At 42.9% G+C, this 17764-nt stretch overlaps 1 protein-coding gene across 8 annotated transcripts; it reads left to right on the top strand.

Annotated features, from left to right (window-relative positions):
- The first annotated feature begins 265 nt into the window (after positions 1–265).
- On the top strand, positions 266–17343 carry Ate1 (arginyltransferase 1). Of its 8 annotated transcripts, none has more exons than XM_075895430.1 (14): positions 266–503; positions 621–684; positions 783–845; positions 945–1044; positions 3472–3598; positions 4982–5119; positions 5969–6084; positions 6488–6583; positions 9383–9544; positions 10585–10746; positions 14298–14470; positions 14898–14997; positions 16008–16128; positions 17064–17343. In XM_075895430.1, exons 1-14 carry the CDS (start codon positions 410–412, stop codon positions 17240–17242), a joined length of 1695 nt encoding a protein of 564 aa, XP_075751545.1. In that variant the 5' UTR covers positions 266–409; the 3' UTR covers positions 17243–17343. The 8 variants fall into 8 exon arrangements, with proteins under 8 accessions (XP_075751545.1, XP_075751544.1, XP_075751543.1 ...); XM_075895429.1 differs by lacking the exon at positions 17064–17343 and adding an exon at positions 16749–17023 and having other exon boundaries at positions 3472–3595; XM_075895428.1 differs by lacking the exon at positions 17064–17343 and adding an exon at positions 16749–17023.
- The last annotated feature ends 421 nt before the right edge of the window (positions 17344–17764 follow it).

The following is a 17764-nucleotide window of genomic DNA, read 5'->3' as shown; positions in this document are numbered from 1 at the left end:
AAGATCTGTAATAAATACTCAGAGACTTTGTCGCATAAAACGCAGTTTTTAACACCCCCCGTTAACAATGTTTGTTTCTAATTTGTATAATTTTTGTAACTTAAAAAAATTTTTGAAAGATATAATTGTAAAAATTGTACTGCAACCACAACAGTTTTTGTCACGTGACACTACAACACAACATGGCAGCGTCCTGTTGTTTCCCTGTGCTTTCACAGCTTTCATAAAAAGAAACAGGCCGCTTTATCAGCACTGTCGCGCAATCAGCTGTTGCTATTGGCATTCCGAACATAGCTGAGCAGCGTCCATTTGTTTCCTCGTTAGGGCGTCGCATCATAACCCATATCGCCGAGTAGCTTTCATTCAATCTGCGCTGAAGAGGACGTATTCAACCAACGCTCGTTACCCGATGGATGACGACTACGGTATCGTGGAATATTTTTACGAGCACAGCGGTCACAGATGCGGGTACTGCAAATCGGAATCGACGAGCCTCAGTTGCGGTACGTACGTGTACTAGCGCCGCTTGCCATTCTTGTCGTAGTCGCTGTCATCAGCGGTCGGTGTTTCGTTTGAGTTGTTGGTTTAACTTGTCGAGGTACGATCGCTTCGTCTTCCAGGCATGTGGGCTCACAGGCTGACGGCGGGAATTTACGACGACCTGCTTAATCGAGGGTGGAGAAGGTTAGTGCGCATTGTTTCGCTTCCTTGCGCCTCCGCCCGCTGCGCTTGGGCGGTGTTTCGAGCGCGCGTATCCCTTATTTCTGTTTATTTTAACAAAGGTCGGGCGAGTACTGCTACAAACCAATGATGAAGACGACCTGCTGCCGTCAGTACCCCATAAAGTAAGTTGAAATGATCCACCTAGATTTCTTCCGTGCTTCGATTACACGGTAAAGATTGAAAGAAAAAAAAATGCTCCGTTTTCCATCACCTTGGCGCAGGCTCGACGTTGCTGAATTCCAGCTAACCAAGTCGCAGAAAAAGCTGTTGAAGCGAGTACACAAGTTCCTGGCTACAGGCAAAAGGAGTGAAGGAGGAAAGGTAACTCCTCGTTTATCGCGCTCCCTGCGCGTGCCCATCATTGCAGGCGTTGGACCTTGTCCTGCGTGCAAGAGCATATCGTGTAGTGTATTGTCCCGCTACTTGTGAATGAGCCGTCAGTGGTGACCGAAAGTGTACTGAACTACCTTATTATGGTGGCTAGAATTGGGAGGTGACGCCAGCGCCCGCATATTCGCCGAGCGCGCGCGATCCTCGTTTTCAAGCGCCGCCGCGACGGCCACCACGGCGCTCCTGTCGGCATAGTGATGCGGGCGAAGCGCGCGCTCCGCGCTCTCTCGTCGACTCGCCGCTGGGTTCGCTGGTTCGCCTCTGGAAGCGTGTCTGGGTGTGTGCAGTTTTCCGCGTTGATGTCTCGCTTATGGCAAAATGTATTTAGTTGCTGACATGACAGTGTGAGTGCCGACCTTAGGATGAACTCCAGCACTACGAAAGCGAGGCAACGCCACTGCTTTGCTCCTGGCTGCACGAGCGGCTATGTGTCATCGAGGGAGCAAGGTCAGCGTGCTTCTCTTTTCTCTGTTCCCAAAAACCCTGCCCTCTTCGAAGCCTGGCAACGAGCCGTACCCCGTGCCGACAAGTCGTTGGACGTGAAGTCGGCGCTATGTGAGCTTCATTTCGACGAGCAGTTTATTGAGCGTTTTTACACGCATGTGATAAACGGCGAAACTGTTCAGATTCCCCGAGGGAAACCGGTGCTGAAATCTGACGCGGTGCCAACCATATTCCCAAATGTTCCTGCGTATCTTTCAAAGAAAGTGCCGAAGAAAAGGACGTCAAGAACATCCACTTGCGGCCTACCATCGAAAATTCGGCGTCAGGAACCAAGCACGTCTGCTTGCGAGGAGACAGCTGGCTCGTACAGCACAGAAAGCGACAGTAACCAAATACCTGTTCCGAATGTGCCCGCAATTCCCGACGTCCGCAAGTGTGGTCTGAATACGGCCACGGCACCGAGCATGCAGACATGGTCGTGCAAAGCAGCAATGCCAGACTCATATTCTACATGGCTGGATATGTGGCAAGAAAAAGCGTTGCAAGCACCAAATGTGCAGAGTGCAGCCAGCAGCTCCTACAAGGCGAGAACGATCCATCTCCAGCTGCAGCATCCCTCACGGCTGCTGTTGACCGAGGAGGCCTGCTGTACCCATCAGTCAAGCTCAATGAACTCGTGACCACTCTCGAGAACACTTTTACCCACTGCTTCAGTGTTACAGAAGTCAAACCTGACAGCATCATGGACTTGGTTTCCTTCTTGCAGTTAAGAAAGCTTACACTTGTTGGCTGCCCTGACCACAGTATGTCCCTCACAAACAAAATTATCAAGTTTTATGTTCTTACTAGGCTCCACTTTCATGTCAAAGCCCAGAACAGCAAACGAAACGCTAAGCAGGAAAGAATGAAATTGCTGAAGCTTAGACGCGTGCTCTGAGTTTGATATTGTAACTTTAAGCTCTATTGATTTTTTTTGCCGAGTGGAAAGTGATTGTATGCCTCTTATTACTTAGTGCCAAGCGATGCGCTGTCTGTGTGCAATGTTTCAATGTTTTTAACTACTCCCGAGCGTATGTAAATGTGCGTATTTTTTCATTTTATTTTATTTTACCCTGTATTCCATGATGTGCAATAGATCTTCCTAATAATATGATGTGCAATAAATATTTGTTTTATTTTCCTCGCCCAGAACTTTGGTAATATTTTTTTTTAAAAAAACGCCGTCGCCTTGCACTCCAAAACACTGCAGGGATATGCGAACGAAAGCTTTAATTTGCGCAGATTCAACGTCACAGAAGTCTTGCAGCGGCAGCCAATTTCTTTTAATGCTTGAAATGGCGTTCTATCAGCCATCGTCACAGTGAGTTATCTGAATCGCCAATTTATCTGAATCATGCTTCAGCAACAGCATCTTTGAAAGGTCCGCGCGCTCAAGGCGCGCGCGCGTAACTAGCATCACCATTCCGCCGACAGCGCCACCGCCGCGCTGCTCGAAACGAAGGAGCGGCTCCGAGCTCCCGTTGGCGTCACCTCCCAATTCTAGCCACCATAACCTTATCTACTTGAGTACTGCCAACACTGATTATCACTGGCTTATATTGGCCAAATGATACTTCAAGTTGGCTAGTGTTGGCTAACCATGAGGGAATGTTGGCTATTCACTGTTACAATAGTACAGTGTCTAGGCACTGTAACAATAGCAACATTCAAGCTCGATGGAATGCTTGAGTTAACCACTTTTACATGCATCCGCAATGTTTCAGGTATATCACATGTCGACCATTTGTTGCAAAAATTTTGTTGTCATTATAGTGAGAAATGATTGTTTGTGTCACAAAACGTGTCTGCCTAAGATGTATACTATGTGAACAACAACTTGGGTTGATTTTGTCGGGATTTCTTTTGCCCACCCAGCCAGACGAAAAAGAGGATGACTGCTCTGAGGCCGCGGGTGACAGGGCCATGGAGATGCCCGACTTCTCGGACAAAAAGTCGAACGTACAACTTGACCTAGAGACCTGCAGCCTAAAGACCCCTGGTGGTTTGTCTGTTGTTCTTGACGTTGTATTTGGTATTGCTGCCATAGAGGAGGGACTTCATGGTTATTGCTGCTGCTACAACTTTGCCTTGATTTATCTACTGTTGTAGAGCCCCCGGCTGGCTGGAGCAATGCACAAAATATTCTGTGGTAGCCTATAGTGTGCAACTATCAACTGTCTTTTGTATTGACAGCAGTCTTCTTTTGCACAGTTGGCACATTGTTGATTCTCTCTAGGCCAGTGCATCGAGCGCTGTAAATTGTCATGCTAGTATAACGGGCCTGATTGCAGTGTATAGATTACAAGATGTCTAGAAGGCAGCTGCAACTGATTGCACTAATTCAATTAATGACTAAGTTTCCAGAAGTAATTCTTGTACTGTTATGTGAGCATTTGTTCTTGATATTTTATGACCTGATGGCGGCATTAAAGGCGCTTTGAAACGCTTTTTCAAGTAACCATGGAATGGATTCACTGAAAGAGCATATTGCCTCACGAGTTAAATGCTGCAAAAAGCTTAAAAATCCATCTAGTACGAGCGAAGTTACAAAGATTTGTGGCACGCTGCGATCACATTCTCTCTTTTCTCGTTCTGACGAAAGCGCTAGAAGCTAAGCAAAAAGAGATGGCGTGGGCAAAGAAAATATGTCATGCGCACCTCATGACCTTGAGCACTATTTTTTTCTTCTTCAAATAGGCAACTTTTTCAGTGTGATGCACACACGTGAACAAGTCTCAGCCTGCTGCGGTGATCCCTGTAACGACTGAACGCACAGTGTTCAAATCAGCCAATGGCTGATAGAAGACCTTCTACGAGCAATTTCTGACCTTTCTCCGTAACTTGCAGAGAGAAGAGACATTAATTTTTTGGTGACTTCAATAATTTATCGTGAATTCGAGGCCGCGTGCCGTGCTACAGTATTTGGCTCGCGTGTTCTCGGGAGCCTTTACTACCTACTGGTCGCATTTTCTGACCATACTCAAAAAGTGATGAAGGGCCCCCTTAAAGTTACACAACACGATGACTCACGCTTGATATCTTTCCACTGTGTTGTTTCGATGAAACATCACCATGAGGTTGTGCAGTCTAAATAGTAGCACTGATGGACTTCAACAAGCAAAAAATCGTTGGTACACTCATACCTCAATATAGAGAACATAGATATAACGAAGTAAGTAAAAAATAGTTTTGCAATAGATACAGTGTTAGGGATAAACATTATAACGAATTTTCTGATATAGCGAACTTATTTTCTTGTAAAGTGCAACTTTGTTATATTGAGGATTGAGTGAATCAGATACCAAATGCAAGCTGCAGAATTGCAGTCCTGTGCCTACACGACATGTAAGAATCAAAATATTTTTTGTTCTTTTGATTTTTTAAGACACAGCTACAAGTGGAATTGGAAATGAAGAAGTTGTAGTTCCTGAGCCTATGGATCAGCATTCTGAAAAGTCAGCAATGTCTCACAAAGAAGCAACCGCATCGAATGCTGAAAAGACAGCTCATGTGCCAAAGAAAGGTACACGTGTACATGAAAGTCTCAAGTTTGGCAGGAATTCTTAAACTTGTTGTCGTACCTGCTTTCAGAGAGCTGGAATAATAAGCGATTTATTTCTGTCGAAATATACGGAGCATTTCATAAACAGATGTGTCAGACATGTAGACTTTTCTAGCTAAACAACTGGCTTAATCATATTTACTTGGCCTGTATAAAAATGATCAAGATGAGGGGAGGAGAGCACAACCAGTAAACCTTCATTACTGCGCTGTCTTCATCTCCTTTTTCATTCGTCTTAAGCCTTTTATTTTGTAGTACAGAGAACATCGATGTGTACAATGGCCAACTCGCTCAGCACCACGTTTCTGAGGCTTATTCGTATTCGCATATTTACCGGATGTTCATAACTCTGCAGTGGCTAGTTTCAGTAGCATGTCGGCACGCATTAATTGTCCATTAGTCTCAAAGATAGATAAATCGTGCATGTAATCTGCTGCGACACCACAAAAATTGTGGCATTTAAGTTGAAACAGAGCTTTGGCCTCATCCATTTTTTTTTATGGAAAAACATGGTACGTGCTGTTTGAGGCAGTGTACCATTCTCCTAGAAGAGCGTTTTTAACGGTCTTCGCTTAGCTTACTAGTAGTCTTCAGTGTTTCTTTGTGAAGTATTTTTCTGCAAAGTGTGTTCATCGTACACTAAATGTGCGCTATTCACAACGTCCACTACTTGCAAAGAACATATGAGAGACAGTATGTAAGTACGTAGGCGTACATTAATGTGCAACTTCTACAAACAAGAATCTGTAGTACTTCTGATGTATTTTTCTTATCATTCGATATTAAATATCATATTTTTACTCATGACAGGTCTAGGTGCAGACCCGAACAAGCCAAAGTGCCGTAAGGCCCGTGACATTCGCCGAGAAAGGAAGCTTTTGAAAATGAGTAATGCGGGCAAGGATCTCAGCCCCGGCAGCGAAAAGGTAGCTCGTGTATCCTCCATTCTAAAAAAATGTAGGTGTACAGCATACCGACTTCAAGTTGCATGGTATTGTTAATAAACAGCACTATATATTTTGAGTTTTCTCGTATTTTTCGTGAAATTGCCTTTCAAGTGCAGAGGCGTGGGCAGATATTTTTTTTAGGGGGGGGGGGGACCTTTTTATTTCGTGGCGGGCTAAAGGGCAATGCTTTCAAATGGTCATTTTTCGCTCTGTTTGCTAAGGCAAAAAAGAAATTAAGGGTTAGGGGGTGGCACGGCCTTGGTGTGCCACCCCCTGGCTGCGCCACTGTTCTCATGGCTGCATTTTATTCGGATTTGTCAGCATACGACATGCATAACTGAAATTGGGGCAGCTGCGCGACTTTACTTTTTTCCTTTTCTAGGCTTTGCATTCTTCAAAAAAATCTAAGAACGAGGCAAAGTCGTTAGAAGACTTCTTATTTGAACCGCTCCCGCAGGACGCTGCTCACAAACTCGAAGTAAGTAAATGACAGGTTTTCTACATAGTTGCTTTTGTCTGAGAATGTTTTCTTCACTGTGGTATACTAAAAAAACGCAAGGTGTTTCTTTAGTATACTGACTGTTGTGGGCGATTTCTCGTGACAACCCCATCATGTCACTGCAAATCTGGCTGCTAAATGTAATGTTGGTTCTGATGTAGCATGTGTTTGAGTCAGAATTTCGCCAATACAGCACGAATTGTGGACCCTAGAAATAAGTTTATATGCGCATCGGCTAGACCTAAAAGTTTATGTTTCCATTGGAAAGCACTGTTGCTCTTCCTCTGCATAAAACATGCCTGCTTCTGCCACTTCTCCTTTTTTTCCAGTTGTACATAGCCTTCTCCCCCTCTTTCCTGGGGTACAGAAGTGATTACTATGGCATCCTACACAATGAGAAGGGTGATTGGAGCACATATCCAACTTCAAATGTCATTCCTACCCAACGCAGAACAAGCTTGCCGTAGTATCCAGTGTTCCTGACAAATATATATACATTAAAAGCTTATTAATTCGAACGTTCACTTGAGTCGAGCTGATGACCTTGTCCTGGCACAGCCCTGTGCATTTTTATGGGAGAAAACTCGCGACAGTTCAGATGCGTCGGTGTCCACAACAGTTAATACCAACTGAGAGCCCCCCGGCTTTCATCTTACTTCCCAAAAGGTGGCTCGAAGTGATTGCAGTGGGTTGAAAAACCAAAACAAATTTACTGGGATTCAAAACTACAGAACAGCAGCATTTCTCCACAGATGAAAATTCGGACGCTGCACTGAAGCTCTTAAGCAAGTTTCAAAAGACGGTCACACAGAAACGATATATATATGCAGGCAAATTACCGATTACTTTTTATTTTGATTGTATTAACTGTTAAATGTTAATGAATATGCTTTGGAGCATAAATAGCATCTTGTAATTCGACATTAAAGCTCAAGGCTTACATGAATGCATGTTGCTGTTTGTTTCTGATGTGCTGATCGATTAATTCCGTTAGCTGTTAAAGGGACACTAAAGGCAACTATTAAATCGATGTTGATTGTTAAAATAGCTGTCCAGAAACCTCGTAGTGTTACTTTTGTGCCAAGGAAGGGCCCATTTTGAAAATAAAATCACATTTTAGAGATCTGCATCGTTTTAGTGCACTTTGAATTACCCTCCTCAAGAAGCGGATCGACCGGACCAATTCACGTCACTGTTGCCGTGCACAACGTTGCCGTGCACAACGTTGCCCGGCTATACTGCGCTAATAGCAGCAGACCAAAAGCAGCGGGAGCCACAGCAGCAACAACGGTCATTGACCAATTTCCCCCATTGGCTTCGAGATTGCAGACAGTTTTTGCTTCAACTGCTCCCTGCTAGATGGCACCACCTGTTCCGTGTAACCACGCGAAAATTGAATTTTTGAACCATTCGCGCCATTCCTCATAGTAACGCTCGGCGGTTTTTTTTCTTTGAACCAAACAGAAACGAATAAGCAGCATTTTATTGCGTCTCTCTATGTACGGAAGGTTCTTTATTTATTCCAGTTAGATCGACTACTATTGATTATTTGTAGGCCGTCCGTCTGATGTCGTCGGGATCATCTTGAAAATGTCCTACTGCAGCGCTTGTGTTCTTGTGCATTTACCTTAATTTCTCGATAAGTATGGCACTGTTTTTGATAATGTTGTCGTTTCAGATGTTGTCATACATTGAAGTTTCACTCTGATGTAAATTGTTATTTGACTTTAGTGTCCCTTTAAAGTTCCATGAACTCATTATCCGAACTTGCCCGCCACAAATGTGCACTAGCACCTCATTCGTGATGAGTCCAGAAATGGCTTTCTAGGTAATGCCCAGGCATCATTCTAGCATTGGAAGAGGGTTTCAGCATGGCTTTTATGCTCGCTTTTATTTAAAGTATACGGCACCACATTCCAAGGTCTCGTCCTTGAGATGGTTGCCATAATGTTGCTACGAACTTTTGAGTTGCAAGGCTAATGTGTAATCAACTGAGTGGGAACATCTCATTGCATGCTTGAAGGTGAGTGGGCACATTGCAGCAGCACGGACCGTGACTGGTATGTTCAAGGACAAGTGTCGTGGGGAAGACGAGTGCCGTGGGTCACAGTGGCACAGTGATGTAATCAGCAATGTATTGGCTTCATATATGTTGCAATACACATTGTTACCAGTCAATGCACACACAGCAGGAACATTTTTCTCTTCTCACCCCTTGTAGTTAATGAAACTGAGCTATTGAGATAATGTTTCTCAGATGTACTTTTGTAAACTTATGCTAGGCCCACCATGGTCAATATATCTAACTTATTAATGTAGTATCTGCCTGCTTCTTCCTCATTTCAATGCCTAAGCACACTGAGGAACTGATTGGATCAATTTATCTGAACCCAAGGACAAAGCAAAATTTCGTTAATTGGTAAAATTTTGTGAGATTTGTGACTGAAAAGAACATGTAACATTCATGCAGAGCTTGAATGCAGGGATATTATTCAAACATTTTTGGCAGTGCATCTAGCCAATCATAATATTTATATGCAATGCACCCCTTCTGAAGTTCATCGGGAAAAAGTGCATTTACTTTTAGAGCATCGTGCATTTTGCCAAGTTTCTAGTTAAAGCGCGGTGGAATCATGCATGATCAGCGTACACATTTTGCTCTCATCAGTTTGTTTATGTAAATTTGTCGCAGCACCTTCAGGAGCATGTTAACGTCACTGTTGTGTTAAGTATTTGCAGAGGCATGCAGTGTTCATCCCCGCCTGTCTGTGCACGTAGATTCGCCTGGTGCGGAATAGCCCCAGTTGTCCCGAGTTCGCAAACTCCTTTGATTCCGCCTTAGCCGTCTACTTCCAATACCAGGAGAAAATTCACAAGGACCCTCCCGAAAAGCTAACAGAACGGCGCTTTCGTCGCTTCCTAGTCAATAGCCCAATCCAGGTAGTGGCCAATTTCTTATTCGTTTAATTAGCGATCAATATTCTCAACATGGAAGTGAGAGAGAGAGAGAGCACTGTTGGTATGGTTCGCTGGTGCAGACTTGCGACGCATGTTACCACTCGGCTGCATTTTGTGCCACCTTATACTAATTTATCGATTTCCTGTTGCCTTGTGACCTTGCGCTTGTAGTTTTTTGCAATAAATTTGCACATTGTTACTCCAAAGCAGTGTTTCTGTGTTGTCATTGCTTTTTGTCCTGGTGTCTCGGACGTTCCCACAAATTGGTGCCTATCGCAGTTGATGCTAAGCAGCTGTAAAAATATGTTATTCGCAAGCGGAGCGGGCCTGCGAATCATCAGTCTAAAAATTACACTTTTGTCATGCACACGAAACGTGGTGGAAAATTAAGGATGACAGGAAATTATTTGATAGTATCGCCCGTAATGTATGACCTATGCCTTGGAAAGATTCATTCATGCATTCCAATGAGAGTCCCCTGTAGCTGCCACTACCTCTTATTGGCAAAAAAAAATGTGTGAATGGCTTAAAAAAACGAGGATTTGGCGGAATCTGAGGGTGTTTGCATGGTCAGTTATAGAATAGCAAAATGTGCTAAACAGTGCTGTTCTGTGTACAGGGTGCCTGTGTTGATGGTTGAATTAATAGACATAACGCACTGCTGTAACTAGGATAATTGCAAGGCAAAAACGTGTCAACCCCTGCATACTGCGCCTCACTTTTTGTTGTTGTTTTCGTTGTCGACACATTTTCCTTGTGCATGACAGCATTATGTTGGGAATCTGCGAGAGGATAATGGCGGCCAGCATCTAGCACAGATGCAGCACTGGTATCATTGTGTACTTGGTTTCGCCATCCAGTATTTAGGCACTCATGTGGAGACTGCATGTGCGTGTGCATTTCTCTAATCATTGCAGTACTGCAGATATAGGAATAAACTTGAGGTACTCTATACCTAAACTTGTGGGAGAACGTGCGTTTATGCTCGCTTTTCAACGAGCCCTGTGTCATTGTACGAAAAGGTGCGGACGATTCCGTCGAGCCGAGGTTTGCCAGAGTTTGAGGGGACCTTTGAGACGTCGTGGAAGCTTTACGAGCGGTACCAGATGCGAGTGCACAAGGAGCCAGCCAGCCAGTGTGACAGGGGGTCTTATTGCCAGTTCCTGGTGAACTCGCCATTACAGGTAAAATACTGAAGGAACTCTAAACCTCCATACAACACTGCTCTCTCTCTCACTGGTTAAGTGAAGTGTGGCACATGTCTGTTTGAGGAGCATGAAGTGGCATAAATCTGACAGAGTATTGATGTTGAAGGGACCCTCCAACACTTTTTTAAATAACCATCAAATGGCTTCATTAAGGGTGTTTACCGCCTAATGAAAATACCGCCCGCAAAATTTTTTAGAATGTGTCAAGTAGAACCGTAGTCAGAGGTTTAATGCATGCTGGATTCTAATCAGGTAGGTATGGAGAAAGAAGCTATGCGTGTGTGTGTGTGTCATAATCTTGAGCACTAAAATTTTTTTTAATTTATACGCACGGCTTCGGCTACAATAACTGTACAACTTAGAATGCTCAAATCAGCCGATGGCTGAAAATTTTGAGTGTATGGCACAGCAATGTGGATATACAGCATCATTTGTGGAAAAAAAGAAAGAACAATTTCTAGCTGACTTTGAGAATCAATTGTAGATTACAGGCTGCGTACTGTGGTATAATGTTTTGCTCTCATGTTCTCAGTAGCCTCGATTACCAATTGGCAGCGTTTTCTGACCATGCTGAGAAAGCGTTGCAGGGCCCCTTCAAAAATTGAGAGGTGCACTTATGTGTTTATGTGCAACAGTAGCTACAGTCTAATAAACTTTCAAAGAATGATGCTTACAGTGATCTTCTCTCTCTGCTGCATATTACATAGTGTTAAAATGGCATTTGAGATCTTCAGAGAAACTCTTATAATGACTTGGACACTTAAATACGGTTTTTGTGTTGCCAGTTATCGTTATGTTGCTATAAATGAGCTGCTCTTTCCATAGACTTGTATTAAAAAATTAGTATAGAGATAATCAAGGTGTCTTCAAGCTTGTGAAGATAGATTTCTAAACTGATGTGCTCCCTGCTACTTGCCACACTCACAGTGTTAAACAACGCCTGAGGTGTATAGTTGTTGTGGCCGACTTCATATATAAGGAGTTCTTGTGCTACAGTCGCCATTTTGTTGGTATAAAGGGCACATGTAAAGGGAGCCTGCCCCAGATTTACGAGTAATCATATATCGACATCGCTATTGGATCTTATTGGCCCGTAAAACTCCAGATGCAACACCTTATTATATTCGTAAAAAATAAACGAAGTTACATGTGGCTTTATCGCAGGCTTAGAGCGCTCTTATTTTGTTTCGTCCCATGAAGTGTGCTAGAAGCTGCAGGAAGAGGGGCAGATAAAAGAGGGGGCAAGGAGATAACTATATAGTAAAAGCATGCATCATGGCCTTGAGCATTTTCTCTTTTTCTTTTAACGTGTCGGGTTTCATGTACTGCATATTGGGCAAGTTGATGCATCATAATCTCATTTTGGTGTTGCGCAGCTCTATCTGAGCCTAAAGAAATGGTGTAAAGCAAAGAAAGAAATGGCAGGCTACAGAATGAGCACTGAACTTCCAACTTGTTTTTAATCCATAACTGTACCTCATTATATAGCTCAATTACAGCACATGTTATGTTACACAGGGGACAAGGAAACCCAGTAAAGTAAGGTTCAGCACATGCGACCAAAAAAGAAAAACGCAGCTAAAGCCAATATGAAATCTTGCAATTTACAAGCATCAGTCAGCACTTCACTGAACACGTGTTGTCTGCCCTAAAATATAGAGTGCTTTTCAAGATAAAGATACAGATGGTGTACACGCACAGAGCTTAACATATTTCACAATAGAATTCGCTTCAATAATCGTATGTGTCAGCTGATTACCCTGCGGCTCTAATTGACAACGGTCAAACACTGGGGCGCATCCACACATTTACAATGCAGCCAGAAATCTGCCTGAAAGAAACCGAAACATTGTTTCTTACATTGCAACAACGCTTGTGCAGACGTTCATTGACACGCCTATCAGTCTGTCCTGTGCAGACCGCGCCGCACAACAAAGGGACCCTATATACGACAGTGTGGGAACTTTCAACGTACCAGATCACATGACTCTTCCTGTGTACAGCTTGCATATCTTTTTCAAGATTAGTAAGCTTGCACAGCCGACTTAATTTTTCTGGAGCAGAAAACACTACATAGATAATTACTCTCTGTGCAGTCTTCTTCAGATGCTGCGAAATTTCAAGAAGGTATAATGCTCGTTTTTCTAGCATTTGGCACTCCATTGTTCTGCTGCCATCCCCACATATGCAAAGTATTGAACATGCATTTAGCCACAGACACTTGCAGTAACACCGGATAGCTCACTAGGAATAATTGTGTACTTTGTCCTGCAAAACTAGCAGGCATAGCATGATGGTGTGACCTCATTAGGGCATTCCAAAAGCACAGAGTGGCAATCCCTTATTTTATAAGCTTGGAATGCTCTGAATTGTACTGCAGAAAAGGCTTTTCCGACTGTAGTGCATAGCAGCAGAGAGTATGTCCTACCGAACAAGACAGACGAACATTGGCAAACTGGATAGAACCACCTTGTGGTACTTCATAGGTGACATTAACAGGAATCAAGCACTCCTTAATGGTTGGCATGATTGCTGCAATGTGGTGTTCCATGTTGATTAGATTACACTAAATAAATAACAAGAAATCATCAGTATAACAAAATATGTGTCAAGTTGTGCATGAGTACACCATCTGTGGCTTTATCTAGAAGAGATCTCAATTTTTTTTAGGCTGCCAGTCTGTGTTCAGGGAAATACTGATGCTTGTAAATTGTAAGAATATAATTAATTTTAACTGCTTTTGTTTGGTCACGTGTGCTGTGCCACATGTTTAATTTTTTTTTTGGTCATGTGTACAATGTCATGTGTGCTGTAAGCGAGCTGTATAATGTGTTATGGAATAAAGACAAGTTTGAAGTTTAGAGCCCATCCTGTTGCCTGTCCTTTCCTTTTTTGCTATTGTCTGTTTCCTTCAGGCACAAACAGAGCTGCTATGAAGCTAAACGAAGTTTTGTTGGGTGCCACTTCTGCTTTAAATGAGCACGGTGCCAGAACGTGGTGTGCACAGTACCTACACGACCACAGAGTTTCATAATAGTACACTAAAGAGAAATCTGGCACTGGTCTCTATGGAAGCTGCAGTGCAGGAAACTTCAGCTGGCATGAGGGTAATGAGTCGTACATGGATTTGCAAGCTTTGTTCTTTCGGCTTCGTGCTGTTCCATGTGGCCTGCAGCTACTTCGTCGTAATACGAAGTCCAGCAAAAGTTCCGTATCCCCGCCTCATCACCTTGACCCCTTTAGACTTATACACTGAAATCAGTTGATGAGGTTCGCAACGAGTCATTCTTGTCGCATCTTTTATCCTAAACAAAAGGCAAAATGCAGCAGTAAACAAAGCCACCAGAGCACTTGAAGTCGCAAGCCATAATTCTCTTTAATAAATTTTGTAGGAAATTCTATGTATGTATACACGTAGTGTACTACCGTGATGCTAAATAGTCGGCGCAGTTGCATCATTAATTTCCAGTTTTGTTGATAGGACTGGCGAGTGATTTGAAGTCCACTTGTTTTGTCCCCTGATGCAGTATGATCCAAAAGGCCCTTACAGCTTGGGCTCATTCCACCAGCAGTACTGGCTAGACGGAAGCCTGATTGCAGTTGGCGTCATCGACGTATTGCCGACGTGCCTCTCTTCAGTGTATCTGTATTACGACCCGGACTACAGCTTTCTGTCCCTAGGCACGTATGCATCACTCAGGTAAGTTTGTCATCTTCCTATCGCATTCCTGTGTTGTAAGCATGCATTTTTTAGACGGCATAGTGGAACTGCAAGGTAGTCGGGAATCTTCTCCAACTTTTTCCCCTAACAGTTTTGCTTCGAACGATTAAAAATATATTCTGAAAATATCTAAAAAATATTCAACTTGATTCACACTCGCACTTCAATATTACAATTCCCTTTGCATCCAAGATATTGCAATTTACACAGCTCTACAGCACATCTCTTACGTCTTTCATGCGCCATTTATGACAATGAAAAAGGAACAAATGCTGAAGTAGTACGAAATGTCACGCAGTTAGTTTGTTAGTACTATTGTCATCGCTGTTACTTTGTATCTTACTTGCTTCTGAAATTAATGGTTCAGTTTGCACTGATAAGGCACTTTTTCTCTCATATTGTATAGAGAGATAGCTTATGCAAGACAGCTGCACAAAATGTGCCCCAGCATCAGGGACTACTGCATGGGCTTCTACATCCACACCTGTCCCAAGATGAAATACAAGGTATGCCCTAAACAGAGGCCAGCTTGTCGATGTCTCGAAGGGATGTCATTTGTCAACCAATCAAAGCCACATTTAAAGGAGCAAGGATGGGCTACGTGGAATCATAGTGTATAATGGATTGCCTTCGTCTTTTTCATTGTAAAAAAAAAAAGAGGCACCTCAGTGTGTAATGGAGAGCATATTTGTTCTGCACGTTCACACAGTTCACTATTGCGACATCTGTGCTTGTTATAGACAGAGGTGTACCAGCGAAGCATCATTTGGGGAAAATGGTTCATCAGAATCTCAAAAGGCTGACTCGAGCAAACCTGCCAATATAAAATATTGTAAAACAAACAGCTCAGCCTACAAGGAATTTCTGATAGTGCATCTGCATGAGTCGAAAACTACTATCTACTGTGAGAAAAGAAGAAAATGTTTGTAGAGCACTGCTTTTCTTGTTTTATTTTCAAATATTGAATCATATGTTCATAACTAATTCTTGTCAACATAAGTAATCCTCCTTATTCTCAGGACATAGAAGGCTGAAGAAGAAAGATAAGAGAGTTCAAGCACCCTCGCTTTACCAGAGTTTGATCTGATGCGGCGAAGTCAAAGCTAGTTAATCAAGAACAGTTTGCCAAGGAACAGCTGTTGTTGTTGTTCTTTGTCTAGAGTGCACTATTTATAACAAAGCCGGAATTTGTGTAGGTGAACATAGACACAAAACACTAGGCAGACAAGGACAGGTGCTTCTAACAGCTCGAAGACTAGTATTCAAATAGCTATATGTAGTTATGACACCTCAAGGAAATCACCCAGTCTAACAAAACTACAAACTCCTTAGAGAGCAAGTGAGCAGAAGGCAATCATGAAATAACTTTTAAGAAATCTAGTCGCATTGTATGTAACACACGTCAATGATTGTTTTAATTTAAATGTGCCAAAACTCTAGTTCTGACGTGTTCTTTCCTTTAGATAAAAGTGCATTTCGTTTGCCCTGACACGTTGCTTTCTTTTTTTCTTTTCAGGGTAGCTTCTCTCCATCTAGATTGCTATGCCCAGAGACCTACACATGGCATCCCATAGAGAAGTGCAAGCCCCTTCTGGATGTCAACAAGTACTGTCGCTTTGAAGAGGACCAAACCAAAGGTGCTTGTCATCACTGCTTGCGAAATTGTTTTCGAAAGTCTAATCACTCATTACTACTGCATTCATAGTGGGGACTGAACTGTACATTTTTTTCGTCCAGCATCTGGATCTTACCACAAAGAAAGTAAACAGAACGGCTTCAATGTACCTTGGGTCCACCACCGCTCCAAAAAATGGCTGCTGTTGGCAATAGAATTTTTGTTGTCCGACAAGCTTGTATTCTTTCACCAGTATAAGAGCGCAAATGCAGTTTATGCTTGTATACAAATTTCTTCCCACTGCCGGCTCATACTTTTCATGCTAATATCACGAGCTGCATACTGCTGTTTACTACCAAGTGAATGCTTCACCCAAAAAGCTTGATTATATGTAATGCTTTTTTTTTAAGGTCAAGTTAGCTGGACTTCTCAGTCCTTGAAGCACGACACCGCTTTGTTGTCCATCTCGTTAGCCTGGTCAAGTAAATGCTAACATGTCACTCTGACTTGTCATCTCAAACTGTTTAGAACTGCCAAAGATTTTGTATGCCCTGGAAGTGCAATCTCGGGCAGTTCAGGATTTATTAAAGAGCCTCAGTATCTTCTCCAATGCGTTGAAGTGTATACAGGTGGTACATGCAGCATGGCTTCAGAGACTAGCGTGCACTCAAGCTTCTCCATGCCTGCCAGTGCAGTACGGAAAACAAAGACAAGTCGCATCCCGTAATTCCGAGAGAAGGGCTAGGATCAGCAGTCCCAGAGGCTGTACCGTACGTTCTCAATCTCCATTTTCTTCAGTGTGTCGGTGCATACTACAGGTTGTGGCCAGTGGTCCAAGAAGGGAGCAGAAGATGCTAATAATAAGTAGTGTGGCAGTTAATGTGACAGTTATAGGCGGCTGATTTTACATAGATCTATCACTCGGCTAATTCACTAATTTAGTTTTTTGGCATGCAGGTGATGAAAATGCCGTACAAGACCTGAATGAGGTGATGATCCTCTACAACAGGACAGTCATCACGTACAAGAAGTACTGTCGGCTCAAAGGAAACTCTGACAAAGCCGAGGTCAGAGAGTATGCAAACCTCGTTGGCAAGAAGTGCATCAAGCGGCTCTTCCTCTACCGCAAGTCGTGACTGGCAGTGATTAAGCCACCGTCGTGCTTTTACCTGTTGTGATAACTATAACTTGGACTGTTTCTTCAACTTGAGTGAATAAATCGAAATTAGGAATATGATGGCTACTTTCTCTGTATTTCCTTATATACATCCGTACGGTGACTTGGTGACATCGTGCCTTTTACACCACCAAATAAATCTTCATTTGAAGTATCGGGGACGTGCTAACACTAGAAAGTTTCGAATATTGATACAAATGAAGTCCTATCTGATTAGGTATCCAGGTCAAATCTCTTCCGAAAGGTTTGCTCAATTTATGGCGTGCCTGTGCAACAATAGCTGTTACTAGTTTGCACTGACAATCAATAAATAAGTGTGTCATTGTGGATCTGTCTTTCTTATTAAAGACAATGATAATGGTAGTTTTACTTTGCGCTATTCAAACAGAATGACGGTTCGACAGTTACAATCATTGAATGCCTGAAATGAAATAGAAAAGTTCATGAATTATGTTCCAAATTTTGTACATCCACACACCTC

Source organism: Rhipicephalus microplus, chromosome 5 (assembly GCF_043290135.1).
Source record: "Rhipicephalus microplus isolate Deutch F79 chromosome 5, USDA_Rmic, whole genome shotgun sequence".
Lineage (NCBI taxonomy): Eukaryota > Metazoa > Arthropoda > Arachnida > Ixodida > Ixodidae > Rhipicephalus > Rhipicephalus microplus.
The sequence above is the reverse complement of the archived record's forward strand: the minus strand, read 5'-3'. Positions and strand labels throughout refer to the sequence as shown.

Excerpts from the sequence above, each read along its gene's own strand:
- Ate1 (XM_075895428.1), top strand. The coding sequence starts at position 410 with ATGGATGACGACTACGGTATCGTGGAATATTTTTACGAGCACAGCGGT. Across the intron at positions 504-620 it reads ATCGACGAGCCTCAGTTGCG|GCATGTGGGCTCACAGGCTG; the intron begins GTACGTACGTGT and ends TTCGTCTTCCAG. Across the intron at positions 685-782 it reads CTTAATCGAGGGTGGAGAAG|GTCGGGCGAGTACTGCTACA; the intron begins GTTAGTGCGCAT and ends ATTTTAACAAAG.